The sequence below is a fragment of the Miniopterus natalensis genome, chromosome 2, assembly GCF_054644295.1.
Source record: "Miniopterus natalensis isolate mMinNat1 chromosome 2, mMinNat1.hap1, whole genome shotgun sequence".
In the NCBI taxonomy this organism is placed as follows: Eukaryota; Metazoa; Chordata; class Mammalia; order Chiroptera; family Miniopteridae; genus Miniopterus; species Miniopterus natalensis.
The window spans coordinates 95190140-95204938 of NC_142082.1; the positions used below are offsets into that span (position 1 = coordinate 95190140).

General features: G+C 38.4%; 1 protein-coding gene across 4 annotated transcripts in view; it reads left to right on the top strand.

Annotated features, from left to right (window-relative positions):
- The window catches only part of ZDHHC20 (zDHHC palmitoyltransferase 20), a 73975-nt gene that overhangs the window by 27634 nt on the left and 31542 nt on the right, over positions 1–14799 (top strand). For all 4 annotated transcript variants that reach the window (XR_015714048.1, XM_087814407.1, XM_087814408.1 and 1 more), the window contains exons 4-6: positions 9650–9770; positions 13279–13348; positions 14669–14701. Coding sequence is in view for 3 of the 4 variants with exons in the window: in XM_087814407.1 (XP_087670533.1) it covers positions 9650–9770; positions 13279–13348; positions 14669–14701 (224 nt within the window). In the remaining variant the exon portion in view is untranslated. The remainder of the gene's footprint in view (positions 1–9649; positions 9771–13278; positions 13349–14668; positions 14702–14799) is intronic.

Sequence of the window (14799 nt, forward strand, 5' to 3'; positions counted from 1 at the left end):
GGTTCAACTCTTATCTCTGCCACTGAGCACTTGTGAGATAGCAGAGACTTTGCTTAACTGTCTGTAGCTCAGACCTCTCTGTAAAATGAGGATGACAGTAGTACATACCTATGGGATTGTTTTAAGGGTGGAATCAATTAATATATGTGATTAATAAATGTATAGTAATATATAATTAATACTATAAAGTGCTTCAGAGAATGCCTAACACAGTAAGTGCCTTCTAAATGTCACTGTCTTTTGTGGTGGTTGCTTTTGGTACATTGTACCCATTTAGCCTTCTGGCCAGGGCTTAAGCCTTTACATCCACTGCTTAACTGTTTCTCCAAGTTTAGCTACCTGTCCAGTTATGCATCTGGTGGCCCTGCTCCACACATCCTACCTTCCTTGTCGTGGCTCTGTTATCTCGTATCATAATTATGTGTTTTACTGGTATGTGTCAGCCTATTAAACTTTCAGTTTTTTGAGGGCAGGGATCATTTCTATCATGTTCTCCACTGTATTCATCTTCCCACTTTTGACCACATAGTGAGTGTTCAGTAATTACTGAATGAGTGAATTATTAAATCATTAAGGGCTAGCTAAGCTAAGCTTCCTTGATAACCAAGGACAGGAATTTAAGGTTCTCTTTCTAAAAAAGAGTACAGTGTGCTAACTGAGATACTCTTTATAAGTAATTACAAAGCTGTGATATAGGTGCTAGTGTAACTGTGTTCAAAGTACTGTTAGCTCAGAGGTTAAAGCAACAATTGGGAATGAAAATCTTGGGGAATCGAGTGGGTCTAAAAAGCAAAAACTACATTTTTAGGAAAGTTAAGTTAAAAGTATGGGTATTTTTTTCATTTTTTTAGTCAGCAAGTACTTACTATTTACTGTTTGTCAGACTGGTAGGCACTAGGAATAAAAAAAGACAGATAGGGTCTTTATACTTAAAGGGAGAGACAGATGATAGTAAACAATTATAAATTGTGATAAATTTTTAAAAAGGAACATAATGTGGTAGAGCATACCAGTAAAAGCTATTAGAAAAAAAGCTTATTTTAGATAGCATGGTCAAAGAAGTCTTCTCTGAAAAAGTGGCATTTAAAAATGGCTGAGACCTTTATGAGTACCTCTTTCACTAAATAAGCTTTTTGAAGGAAGAATCTATGTTGTTTATTGCTGTGTCCTCATTACCTAGAATCAGACCTAGTGTATAATGGACAGATTACTAAATGCTTGAATGAATGAATGAATGAATGAATGAATGAATGAATGAATGAATGAATGGTGAGGAAGAGGCAGCATATGAAGAGCTGGTAGGTGCCCTGCCCAGTGTTGGTAGTTAGAGCATCTGCCCTCGCACCGAAGGGGGGTGGGTTTGATCCCCAGTCAAGGGCATGTATCTGTGTTGCAGGTTCCATCTCTGGCCCCAGGTCAGGGCACATGCAGGAGGCATCCAATCAATGTGTGTCTCCCACATACATGTTTCTCTCTCTCCCCCTTCCTCCTTCCCTTTCCCCCTCTCTCCCCTCCCTGTCTCCCCTCTCCCCCCTCCCTCTCCCCTTTCTCCTCTCCCCCCTCCCTTTCCCCCTCCTCCTTCCCCTCCCTCCCTCTCCTCTCTCTCAAAATCAATGGAAAAAATACCTCAGGTGAGAATTAACAAAACAAAGAAAGAAAGAGCTGGTAGGCATCTTTCATCCCTAAGTGTCATTTTTCTAAAAATAAAATATGTTTCCATCACTCCTCTGGCAACCCTTCAGAAGTTGTCGGTCAGCTATAAAATGAAGGTCCTGCTCATTTGCATGGTACACAAGACGCTTCATGAACTAAAATCCTACCAATTTCATCTCCATCACGTCTTCCTGGAACTCTGTACTCAAGTAATATGTTACCCTGAACACACTGTTTTCACATCTTTGTGCTTCTATACCCTGTTTTTTTTGCCAAGATTCTCTTTCTCTGTCTTCCTGAAAGATTCCTGTTTATCTTTCAAAACCCAGCTTAGATACCACTTCTTCTAGGAAACTTTCATTGACACCTCCCACCCCCAAAGCAGCTTTTATCTTACCTTGTAAAGTTAATGTTGTATTTGTAATGCTGGTTTGTAATTTGCAATTCTTTGTTTACATGGCTAACATTTCTGTTAGACTTTATGAATGTACTTTTGAAGGCAAGGTGTATATTTTTAATTTTTGGATCCCTAATAACTGGGACAGTGCTAAGCTCTTGATTGGTATTTAATATATATTTAAATTGAACTGTCTGAACACTGAACTTAAAATGACATTTCAACCCTAGCCAGTTTGGCTCAGTGGTTAAACTGTTGGCCAGTGGACTGTAGGGTCCCTAGGTTCAGTTCTGGCAAAGGGCACATACCTTGGTTGCAGACTCAGTCCCCAGCCGCAGTGCTTGCAGGAGGCAACCAATCGATGTGTCTCTTTCACATCAATGTTTTTCTCTCTCTCTTTCTCCCCCCCCTCCACTCTCTCTGAAAAGCAATGGAATAAAAATATCCTCAGGTGAAGATTAAAAATTATTTTTTTTAAAATGACATTTCATAGTTTGAATAATGTTCAGTAGTTTTGTTATTTTAAATATGTTTTTATTGATATGAGAGAGGAAAAGAGAGGGAGAGGTAGAGAGACATCGAACAGCTGCCTCCTGCACGCCCCCTACTGGGGGTGGAGCCAGAAACCTGGGCATGTGCCCTGACTGGGAATCTAACCAGTAACCTCTTGGTGTATGAGACAATGCTCAGTCAACTGACCCACACCAGCTGGGCTGTTCAGTAGTTTTTAATGGAAAATAGATTTCTAGTAATAATTTCAAAACTAATCCATTTTAAATTTTATTTCATTCCTCATCTAAAATTTGGGCATCTCTTGAGATTTTCATTTGGTTTCAGATTTTCATAATTAATAACATTAGTTCTTAAGGAAAAATAATGATGTTGAGGCCTGAAATACTATAGTAGGCTACAAATAGGATAGCCTAGGGAAATTTGTTCAGATTTTACAAGGAAACTAAAATTTGGTTGGAATATCTCTTGTCCAGATATGTATTTAACATCATGCTACTGGCATTGGGGTGCTTGGGTTCCCCAAGATAGAAATCAAGAGGAAACCCCAGAGAAATTTCCCGACAGACTTTTTTAAAAGTAATTTTTTATTTTTAGATTACAGTTGACATACACTATCATATTAGTTTAAGGTATACAGCCCAGTGAAAAATATTTATATAACTTATGAAGAGATCACCTCGATAAACCTACCTGGCACCATACATAGTTATTACAATATTATTGACTATATTCCCTATGCTGTATTTTACATCCCTGTGACTATTTTGAAACTACCAATTTGTACTTCTTAATCCCTTTACACCCATTCCCCCAACCTGCTTCCCAACTGACAACTATCAAAATATTCTCCGTATGTGTGACTTTGTTTCTGTTCTGCTTGTTCATTTAATTTGTTTTTTAGATTCCACATATAAGTGAAAGCATATGGCATTTGTCTTTCTCTGTCTGACTTATTTCACTCAGCACAATTTCCTCTAGGTCCATCCATGTTGTTGCAGATGGCAGGATTTCATTCTTTATTATGGCTGAGTCATATTTTATTGCATCACTTCTTCTTTATCCTTTTATCTATTGATTGACACTTAGGTTGCTTCTGTATCTTGATTATTGTAAATAATGATGCAATGAACATATGAACATATAGTATGTTGGGCATTTTTTTAATCCTCACCTGAGGATATGCTTAGAGAGAGGACAGGAGAGCTGAGAGAGAGAGAGACAATGACAGAGACAGAAACAGACAGACATTGATGTAGGAGAGAAACATCAATCAGTTATGTTCCCCATGTGCCCCAACTGGGGATCGAACCCACAATGCAGGTATGTTCCCTAACTGGGAATCAACCAGCAACCCCTCGGTGCACAGGAAGATGCTCACCCAACTGAGCCACAATGGCTGGTCTGTATATGTATTTTTAATTTAGTTTTTGGATAAATACCCAGAAGTGGAATTGCTGGGTCCTTTCTTGTCTCTGGTTATAGTCTTTGTTTTATAGTCTTTGTTTTAAAATCTGTTTTGTCACCATGGCCGGGGGGCTTAGTTGGAGCATTGTCCCATACACCAAAAGGTTGCAAGTTTAATCCCCAGTCAGGGAGTGTATGGGAGGCAACTGATCGATGTTGCTCTCTCACATCAATTTTTCTCTCTCTCCCCCTTCCTCTCTCTTTAAAAAAACTAATCAATAGCCTGTCTGATGTGACTCAGTGGTTGAACATTGACCCTTGAACCAGAAGGTCACTTTTCAATTCCTGGTCAGGGCACATGTCCAGGTTTCGAGCTCAATCCCCAGTAGGGGGCATGCAGGAGGCAGCCGATCAATGACTTTCTCTCATCACTGATGTTTCGCTCTCTCCCGCTCCCCTCCTCTCTTTGAAATCAATAAAAACCTGTTTTTAAAAAAATCAATAAAAACCTATCTTCAGTGATGGTTAAAAATAAATTTTAAAAAATAAAAATAAAGTCTGTTTTGTTTAGTGTAAATATTGCTACCCCACCTTTTTTTTTTCCTTTCCATTTTCATGAAATATCTTTTTTCTTTACTTTCAGTCTGTGTGTGTCAAAATATGTTTTTCCATACCTTTCAGTCTGTGTGTGTCTTTCAATTTGAAATGGGTCTCTTATAGACAACATATATAAGGGTTTTGTTTTATTATCCATTCAGCCACCATATGTCATTTGATTGGAACATTTAATCCATTTCCATTTAAAGTAATTGTTGATAGATATGATTTATTATCATTTCATTATTCCTATTTTTGATCTTTCTTCTCCTTAAAGAAGACTCTTTAACATTTCTTATAATACTGATGGTGATGAAATCCTTTAGCTTTTTCTTGTCCCAGAAGCTCTTTTTATCTGTCCTTCAGTTCTAAATGATAGTCTTGCTGGGTAGAGTAATCTTGGTTGTAGGTTCTTGCTTTTCTTCACTTTGAATATTTTTTGCCACTTCCTTCTGGCCTGCAAAGTTTCTGTTGAGACATCAGCTGACAATCTTATGGACGCTCCCTTGTAGGTAACTATCTGTCTTTTGCTGCTTTTAAGATTCTCTCTTTGTCTTTAACCTTTGGCATTTTAATTATGATGTATCTTGGTGTGGGCCTCTTTGGGTTCATCTTGTTTGGGACTCTCACCAGGTTAGGGAAGTTTTCTGCCATTTTTTCAAACAGATTTTCAATTTCTTGCCTTCTCTCTTCTTCTGGTACCCTCATGATGCAAATGTTGATACATTTGAAGTTGTCCCAGAGGTTCCTTACACACTATTCTCTTTTTCTTTTTCTTTTTTAATTCTTTTTTCTTTTTGCCATTCTGATTGGGTGTTTTTTGCTTCCTTATTTTCCAAATCAGTGATTTGATTCTTGGATTCGTCTGCTCTACAATTGATTCCCTTTCAATTATTCTTCTTTTCAGTTATTATGTAGTTTTTTGTTGGTGTTAATCCTCACCCAAGAATATTTTTCTGTTGGTTATTAGAGAGAGTGGAAGTGGGTGGGGGGAGACAGAGACAGAGAGAAACATCAAACCTGCAACCCAGGTATATGCCCTTGACCGGGAATCAAACCCATGACCCTTCAGTGTGTGGGCTGACACTCTAACCACTGAGCAACACTGGTCAGGGTAGTGTGTCTTTCATTTCTGACTGATCCTTTTTTATGTTGTTGGAACTTCTCACTAAGTTAATTGAACATCCTTATAACTAGCGTTTTGAATTCTGCATTTAATCGATTACTTGTCTTTATTTTGTTTAGTTTTTGTTGTTTGTTTGTTTGTTTCGTTAATTCTCACTTGAGGATATTTTTCCCATTGATATTTTTAAAGAGAGTGCAAGGGAGTGGGAGAGACAGAGAAACATCAGCGTGAGGGAGACACCTCAATGGGTTACCTCCCACACACACCCTACTGGGGCCGGGGATCAAATCTACCTGAGGTGCGTGCCCTTGACTAGAATTATACCTGAGACCCTTCAGTCCACAGGACGACGGTCTAACCACTGAGCCAAACTGACCAGCACTTGTTTACTTCTTTTTCTGGAGTTCTCTTCTTTTGTTTGGGACATATTTCTTTGTCTCCTCATTTTGCTAGCCTCCACAGATTTGTTTTTATGTACTAGGTAGAACTGTTATGTCTCCCAGACTTGGTAGAGTGGACTAGTATTGTAGGTGTTCTATAGAGCCCAATAGCACAGCCTCCCTGATCACCTAAGCTGGGCCCTGGAGGTACACCCCCCATGTGGGCTGTGTACCCTCCTCTTGTAGTTGAGCCTTGATTGCTGTTGGCACATCAGTAAGAGGGATTTATCCCTAGGCTGACTGGCTTCCACCACTGGGTGTGACCATTGTGGAGGACCTGCTATGCAGCAGTCCACCCCACAGTGCGTCACTCACACCAGGGGGGCTTTGATGCCCACTGCGTCTGCTCCTTGCACGTGTCTCTTGTGGAGGTTGTTGCATGGTGCTTCAGCGTGGTCTGAAGCTGTCCAGTGGGTCCACTGGCTCTGGGACATCTTGGGAAGTACAGGCCAAGTTCAGCTGTCTGTGTCCTGCACAACACCACCAGATATGACCTACAAACGTGTCTGAAGATGGCTGCTACTTGTGCTGGGATTGAGGTGCCCAGGAGTATCTAAGCTGAGAGAGGTCAGCTGCTGCTAGTGCCAGTCCTGGGGCCACAGCAAGTGGTATGGGATATGCAGAGGCTAGATGCTGCTTGTTTGAGAGACTTGTTAGGAAAGTCTGAAGCATGACCCGAGATAAGCTGTTTGTATGTAGAAAAGCCTCTGGAAATGGCTTGGGTGGGCTCACAATTAGGTAGGGTGGGGCCTCAGGCAATCAGCAGGGAAAGGCCAACACTGTTAGCCTGGTTGATGGAGACTCAGCTTTGGCGCCCGCCTGCTTGTTCTGTGTAGTGAGGGCTCAGCCAAGGAAAAATGGCCTCTGCAAGCACTTCTGTCTGGGAGAAAGCTGCCCCTCTAGCCCTCACCTGAAGCCAGACAATTTAGTCCCTCCCTGTATGTCCCCTTATGGCACCTTTGAGCTGCTGCCTCAGCTTTGGAGCTCAGAGAGAGTTCGTCAGCAAGTTGTGCGTGGACTCTTTAAGAGGAACATCCGGTTGGACACCGAGAGCTCTCTGACTCGCAGCCACCGTCCCCGCTGGTTTTCACAGCCTAAGCTATGGGGACTGCTCTTCCTGGCACTGGAACTCTGTACTGTCTTCACCTTTTTACCAGTTTTGTAGTGGCTTCTTCATCATACCTTAGTTGTAGGATTTCTGTTCAGCTAGATTTCAGATGGTTCTGAGCGATGGTTCTGTATTTTAGTTGTAATTTTGATGTGGTTGTGGGAGGCGGTGAGTGCGGCCTTTACCTGCGCCGCCATCTTGACCAGAAGCCCCTCTGATAGGTTTTATTAAGCTTATGCTTCAGCACAAAGGAGGCGGCACAGAGGAAAGGAAGATCCTACGATTGGCTCTGCTTGGCTACTTTTATAAGCTGGGGCCAGAGTGGGTTTGTGGGAAAAGACAGGCTTTTTTGAAAAAGGTGGGCTTGTGGAATTTCCCATTTCAGGCTCTGTCTACTTCCTCCTGTCGAATTGCTTAACAACTATCTTTGTCCCTGGGCTGTGAGAGCCAAGATGTCAAACTATTCATTACTGCCATCCTAGGAAGGTAGTCATACCTTGATCAACTGTGTATACGGGTCAGTAGTTTAAACATGTGCAGTTAGAAGGGATATAAAATTAGCTAGCTCTGCGTTTAGTAGGGAGTGGAGAGGTGGTGAAATTTTTGCCGCCTTGATTTCCTTCTGTCCATCTGGTGTCCTTGGGGCCCAGGCCTAGGTCCCTCTGCTGCCTCAGTCATACCATATGATTTTTATTCTCTTGCTTTTGAATGTTTCAGAGACATGGCCTTTCAGGGAAGAACTTTCTAACAAGTTACATTCTTTTTTTAAAGAACGGGCCATCTTACAAAGTAGGTAAATACTTCTGTATCTGAACATTTCAAGAACGGGGGGTGGATCTTGGAAATGTGGTCTGACGATTCCTCCCTGCCTAAAGTTAGATAAATGACCTTAAGTCTCAAATGTAAGATCATAGGAATCTTTCCTGACATCTTTCTGTCTTGTTTATTTGTCCGTGTTTCTTCTTGTTTTTTATAAGTAATTTGGATTTCTTGTGCCATCCAGATTGTATTGTGGGAGCCAGGCCAGGTAATCTAAATAGACTCTTCCACTTCCTACACTGTGGTGTTTTGGTCAGGTTAGAGTAACAGTCTATAAAAAGCAAGAACATGTATTTTACATCAGCAATATGGAGGGAAACATACTAGAGTAGAGCTCAAAAGATTTATATTTAATATCAGCTCTGCCAATAATTGTATAGTCTCAGACAGTTCCCTGAGCCTCTTAGGATCCGTTTCCTCAACCACAGCTCGCTCTTCTATGCCAAACTATTGCCTTGTTTATAACAGAATAGGTTACGTTGATAAGCTAATACTGTTATTGATAATGAGGCATCAAGAGTATAGGGAGTTTGGGTATTTGAGTTAACAGGCAGACCAAAATATGTAAATATAAAAGGATAAAATTTCAGTCACAGTTCCTTAGGCCATTTTGAGCAAAATCATGTAAGTAAATAAAAATCAATTAACAGTATTGTTAAAATATAAAACACAATTAAGAGCAGGTCTCAGGTCATTTTGAGTTTTTAAAAACCTCTGTGAAGTAAAGACTGATAGAAACATAAAGCTCCTGGTTACATGGAATAGAAGTGTAAAACGGTTTCCTTGAGGTGCTGGGATGGCATCAAAGGAAGAGCAACTAAAGTCCTGTGTAGGGAAAAATGCTATTTAAGAGATGAACTACAGGCAGATTACACCATGGGAATAAAAACAGGAAATGAAAACTAGAAACAACTCCATAAAGGAGTCTTTGTTTGAGAAAAAGAGACTATGCTTAGCTTGACAATCCTTAGTATTCTGGAGAAAATACTCATTGGTTAGCTTTTTAAACACTAAAACAAAGTCGTAATATAATGACTCGTTGACCTCATTGAGACATTTGGCCAGAAGATAGTAGGACCCCACAGTTTGTGATGTAGCCTTTTACCCCAAAGGAAGTGAATCTTCGGACATTTTTCCAAAAATTAAAAATCTCTTTGACACTAACATTCAAACACCAGAATTTTTACTAGTATCTGTTTCATTACCTTTTTGATGGAGGAGTTAAATTTTCTCTGTAAAAAAACAAAGATGCAAAAATATTTAGTTTATGTTCTTTGCCATAATTAAGTAGAGCAAATTAAAAAAAAAATTTATCTTTATTGTTGAAAGAATTACAGCTGTCCCCTTTTTTCCCCATTGACCCTTTCTACCCCACACTTACCCGAGCAAATATTTTTTAATCTATCAAAAATATGTAGTTTTGTTAAAATGTACTTGATTTAGCTTCTTAAAGAAATTTGAAGACAAATTTTTCCTTTGTAGAAGAAAAGTTTTGTGTGTTTTTCTCTTCTAGATAAAATTTTTTTTTTTTGCATGTGATAGTTAATAATTTGGGGGTTAAAAATAATTAATAGTCATTTCTACTTTTATAGTTCTACTTGTCCAGTTCTGAAAGGGAACATTATGAAAAAGAATTCAGCCAAGAACGACAACAAGAAATTTTGAGAAGAACAGCAAGGGACTTACCTATCTACACCACATCAGGCTCAAGGAGTAAGAAAAACAAATTTTAAGCTTTTCTACTCAAATGATTTTTAAAATATGGTCATTCCTGCCAAGTTATATTTGCATGATTTGACTAATAAAATGGATATTGTGATTCCACAAATAACATGGGTAGGAACAAGATTTTCCTGTGTTCTGTATCTTCTGTGGTATTTCAGATACAGATATGTAAATATACTGATAAAGATTTTTTTAAGAGGCTCACTTTAATATGAGTCTCTTTTCTCTGCATATTCTTTTATTTCTAACTTTACCTTTATGGAGAAAAGTTCTAGTTATTATTCTTAGTATACTGTCATTTGGAAATTCTGGTTTGAATTTTAATATTGTTGTCATCACTGAGTAATTAAAAAAAAATCAATCATGTGCTAAATTGGAATGGAGAGAAGTTAAAAGGCACAGGGGGGAAAAACTTGTTCAGGGTTATAAAGGTAATATTCAGAGAGTCAGAATCTGAACTCAGGTTTGTGTGGCCCCAAAGCTGTTGGTATTTCCACTGTCCCACTGCCTCCATTGAGGCTGCAGTAGTAATAGGGGTGAAACTATGAGTAGCCAAACTGGTCATTTAAATACAGGAAATTGTTTAAAATTATGTATTATATAACTCCTGAATTCATTTAAGTACTAGATAATAGTAATAGCTAACAATTATTCTGTTCTAAGTGCTTTGCGTCTATGAACTTATTTAAACTTCACAACAATCCTTTGAGGGTGATACTGTTGTCTCCACTTTACAGGTTAGGAAACTGAGACACAGAGGGCATAAGTATCTTTTTCAAAGTCAGACAGATATATGTAAAAAAAAAAACAGTTTAAATCAAAGTACTCTGGCTTCAGAACCCACCATACTTCTCAACTCCAAGGGGAAATAAAAGGACTTTTCCTTTGTATAGTTATATACAGGTTATGAGTTAAGAAAGGATAAAGTTTGTACAAGATTTTTGGAGGTGATATTTGACCAAGGGTTTAATTGTTTGGTGCATTTAATACTGTTCTTCTAACATAACCTAGTATATTACCGTATGGAATAAAAACATGAATTTCAGATCAAACCCCACCTTTTCTATTACTAGTACAATGAGAATCGCTTAAACTTTCTAAGCCCCAGTTTCCTCATTTTAAAATGAGGATAATAATATCTACATTTCTGGGTTAGTAGATTCACACTTAGTATAGAACTTTGTACATAATGAATTTTCAGTATATGATAGCTAATTTAAAGTAATCCTTTTTAAAATATATACATTTTTATTGATTTTTAGAGAGAGAGGAAGGGAGAGGGAGAGAGAGAAACACTGATGTGAGAGTGAAGCATCAATCGGCTGGCTCCTGCACATCCCCTACTGGGGATCGAGCCCCCCAACCCGGGTATGTGCCCTGACCGGGGATTGAATCAGCAACCTTATGGCAGATGAACATTGCCTAACCAACTTAGCCACAATGGCCAAGACAATCCTTTCTTATATTTAATTATGAGAGGTCTGGTTAACAATAATTCTTAGTAGTTATAGTTCTGCAGATTAGATCTTTTTAACCCAAAGTCCAAGATTTCACAGAATTTATGAAGCCCTGAGGTTATACACAAAATTTCAGGTAGCCTATTCATAGCAAGATTATCTGATTTTCAGAGCAGTACATGTGCCCCAAAGAGTTAAGAGCCATGATATAAAATCTTTACTCTCTTTTTAAAAAATTTTTTATTGCCCAGCCGGGCGTGGCTTAATGGTTGAGCATCAACCTAGGATCCAGGCGATCGGGGTTCGTTTCCTGGTCAGGGCACATGCCCGGGTTGTGGGCTCGATCAATGACTCTCTCATCATTGATGTTTCTATCTCTGTCTCTCCCTCTCCTTTCCTCTCTCTGAAATCAATAAAGATATATTTTTAAAAAAAAATTTTTATTGATTTTTAGAGAGAGAGGAAGGGAGAAGGAGAGAGAAAGAGAAACATGGATGTGAGAGTGGAACATCGCCCCTACCCGGGATTGAGCCCGAAACCCAGGCATGTGCCCTGACCAAGAATTGAACTAGCAACCTTTTGGTTCACTGGACAGCACCCAACCAACTGAGCCACACCCGCCAGGGCTAAAGTCTTTACTCTTAAAGAAGCTTTACTGCTTTTCATTCTTTATAACGACTATCCTCTAATCTTAACAATACCATTCATCTGTTGAATACTACACCAGGATCAGGCCAAGCACTTTATTGGTGATTGTTTAATCTTCAGAACAACTCTGAGATGGGTGCTGCACTTGTCTCCATTTTAGAGATGAAGATGTGAGGCGCAGTGAGAGGTACCCAGTGTCTCGAGTGGCCAGGTCTGAGACTTATCTTCTTACTGCTGGCAGGTCCTGCTCTGGGGAACCATTTTATACTGTATTTCTACTGCTTTCCCAAATGCTGGGGCTTTTTCTTTTTCTTACTATAGAAGCAATACCCATTCATCTTCAAAGCACGAAGTTACAGAATGTGTGTTACAGAAATTTGACCTTCCATAGACCAGAGATCATTGAACGTAATGGAGCTGCCTTCACAGAGGGCAGTTGGGGGCCAGGCACCAGAGTGGGTCCTTCTCATTGAATTCTTCTTTGTGCTTTTTCTAGCCCTATGGACATATTATTATCTATTCAGGAAACAAAATGTGTCTTTCTAAATCTTCTTGCCTCCAGTCTCAATCTAGCTCGCAGTTATCTCTAGCTTTGTCCCACACTGTTTCCCTGTGTTCACTCTGCTAACAGATTATCCTTGCCCACCTTTTTTTTTTTTTTTGCCTTTTCTCTGCCTGGAATGATTATTTTCTACCCTCTAAATCCAGTTTAAAGTTTTAATCACTGTCCACCTCTCTAACTTCACTTTAACAAGAAGTGATTTAGAGTCTCCTTAGAACATCTTAAATTTTTATCTTGTAGATGACAAATCACACCCTTTTAGTTATCAGTTCCCCTCTCATCTCAGTGACTTTATCTAAGCGTCTGGCAGCCAAGAGTTCTTCCCTGGTCTCTAACATAGTGTTTCACTAAACATGCATCAGGAGATGTCTGTGGAGTGAATCTATTCCTGGGTGTTCTCCGTCATGACTGTTCGTACACTTCTATTTTTTTATTATTTGTTTGTTTGTTTGTTGTTTTTGTACACTTTTTAATCTCCCTGGTTTTCTCTCCCTCACTTATTTTTCTCATCAGAGTCTGACTTTATATTTTATTAAGAATAATATTTTTATTATAGTGATAACTGCTTTATTGAGAATCTGATATGTTCTAGAAGGTTTCATTTTAATCTGCAAAATAGTTCATTACACTTGGTATTATTTACATTTACAGAAGAGGAAACTGAGGCTCTTAGAATGTAAGTTACTGCCCAAGGTCACCAGCTAGTCCGTGGGAGAACTAGTATCAAACCTGATGAAAGAGTAATTAGTTGTCAATTTCCTGAGTTATTTATACAAGAAATGAAAGCAAATTTTATAGTCAATTTAACTAAACTTGTACATCTTTCAAGCCATCAGATATTGTGAAAGATGTCAGTTGATTAAACCTGACCGTGCACATCACTGCTCAGCATGTGACATGTAAGTGTTACCCTCATTTACTTTCCTTTAACCCCAGCATTGGAAATCGGTGATAGAACAGAAGGGGAAGGAACATTTTATATGCTTCATACTTAGCAAAAACACTTCATCCTCTCCCATTATTTGCTACACATGGTGGCTAACATTAATATTTCCATAAGCTAGAATATACTTTGGAGTAATCTTTAATAACAGTTCCTATACTGCTTGATGGCATTTTCTTTTCTTTTTTTTTTTTTTGACCCTCAACCAAGGATATATGTTTTTATAGAGAGGAAGGGAGAGAGAGAGAAACATGGATCTGAGGTAGAAACATCAATTGGTTGCCTCCTGTACGCACCCTGACTGGGGGTCAAACCCACAACCTAGGTATGTGCCCTGACTGGGAATTGAACCCACAAACTTTTGGTGTGTAGGATGACATTTCAACCAACTGAGCCACCCGGCCAGGTCTAATGCAGTTTTCTTTAAATATATTTTCTATGTTTATGCTTAATATAATATTGATGAACAAGTAAGCAATAACTCCCTTAAGAATAACTTTATTTCCTGGATTAAAATGACAATTTTCTTTTTTTTATTATTATAAATGTCCTTATTAAAACCTAACAAACCACACATAAAAAATATTTTTTCCATCTGTAACATTGTTCCCAGAAAAACTTTTAAAAGATTTTATTCCTTGTGTACTTATGAGAAGGTAATATGTGGAAGGAAAGATCCCTAGTTTGGGAATCCCAGTTAATCCTTGAACTTTAGTTAGACAAGCTATTTAACCTTCTGGGTTTTACTTTACTCATTTATTTTGTTAATTGAGATGATCTTTGGTCTGACTTTATAAATATATAGATAACATATACTGGTGGGGAGGCAAATTTTGGGATTTTTTTTTTCTGATTATAAAAGTACAGTAGTGCTTATCCATGGGATAGAATTTTATAAAATATGTGGGGGGGAAATATACATGTATAAGCCCATCAGTGTTAATATTTTAACACAGTTGCTTTTAAAGTTTTATTTTTATGACTTGAACATGTTTAAAACAGGGATTGTCTGTATTTCACTTCATTTCCCTTAGCTGATTTGGAGCTGGACTAGCTAATGTACTAAGTGTTCTATGCACCATATCTGTATGTTAAAATGTCACTTAATGTGGTCCAAGGCAAAAAATTATTACCTCTTACCTATGGAGGTATTGATGGAAATATCAGAAATTTTCTCTTATGTTTACTGGATTGGTTTTTATAAGATGTATTTATAAAGGGATAAATTTAAGGAAAAAATTATCAGCAATTAGAATTATGCTTATTTGTTTTTTAGATGTGTTCTTAAGATGGATCATCACTGTCCTTGGTATGTATAAAAATAGAGGAAGTCACATATGGGGTGGAGAGGTGGGAAGGAGAGAGAATTTTCAAGGTCAATTTAATTACTTATACACAAGATTGATC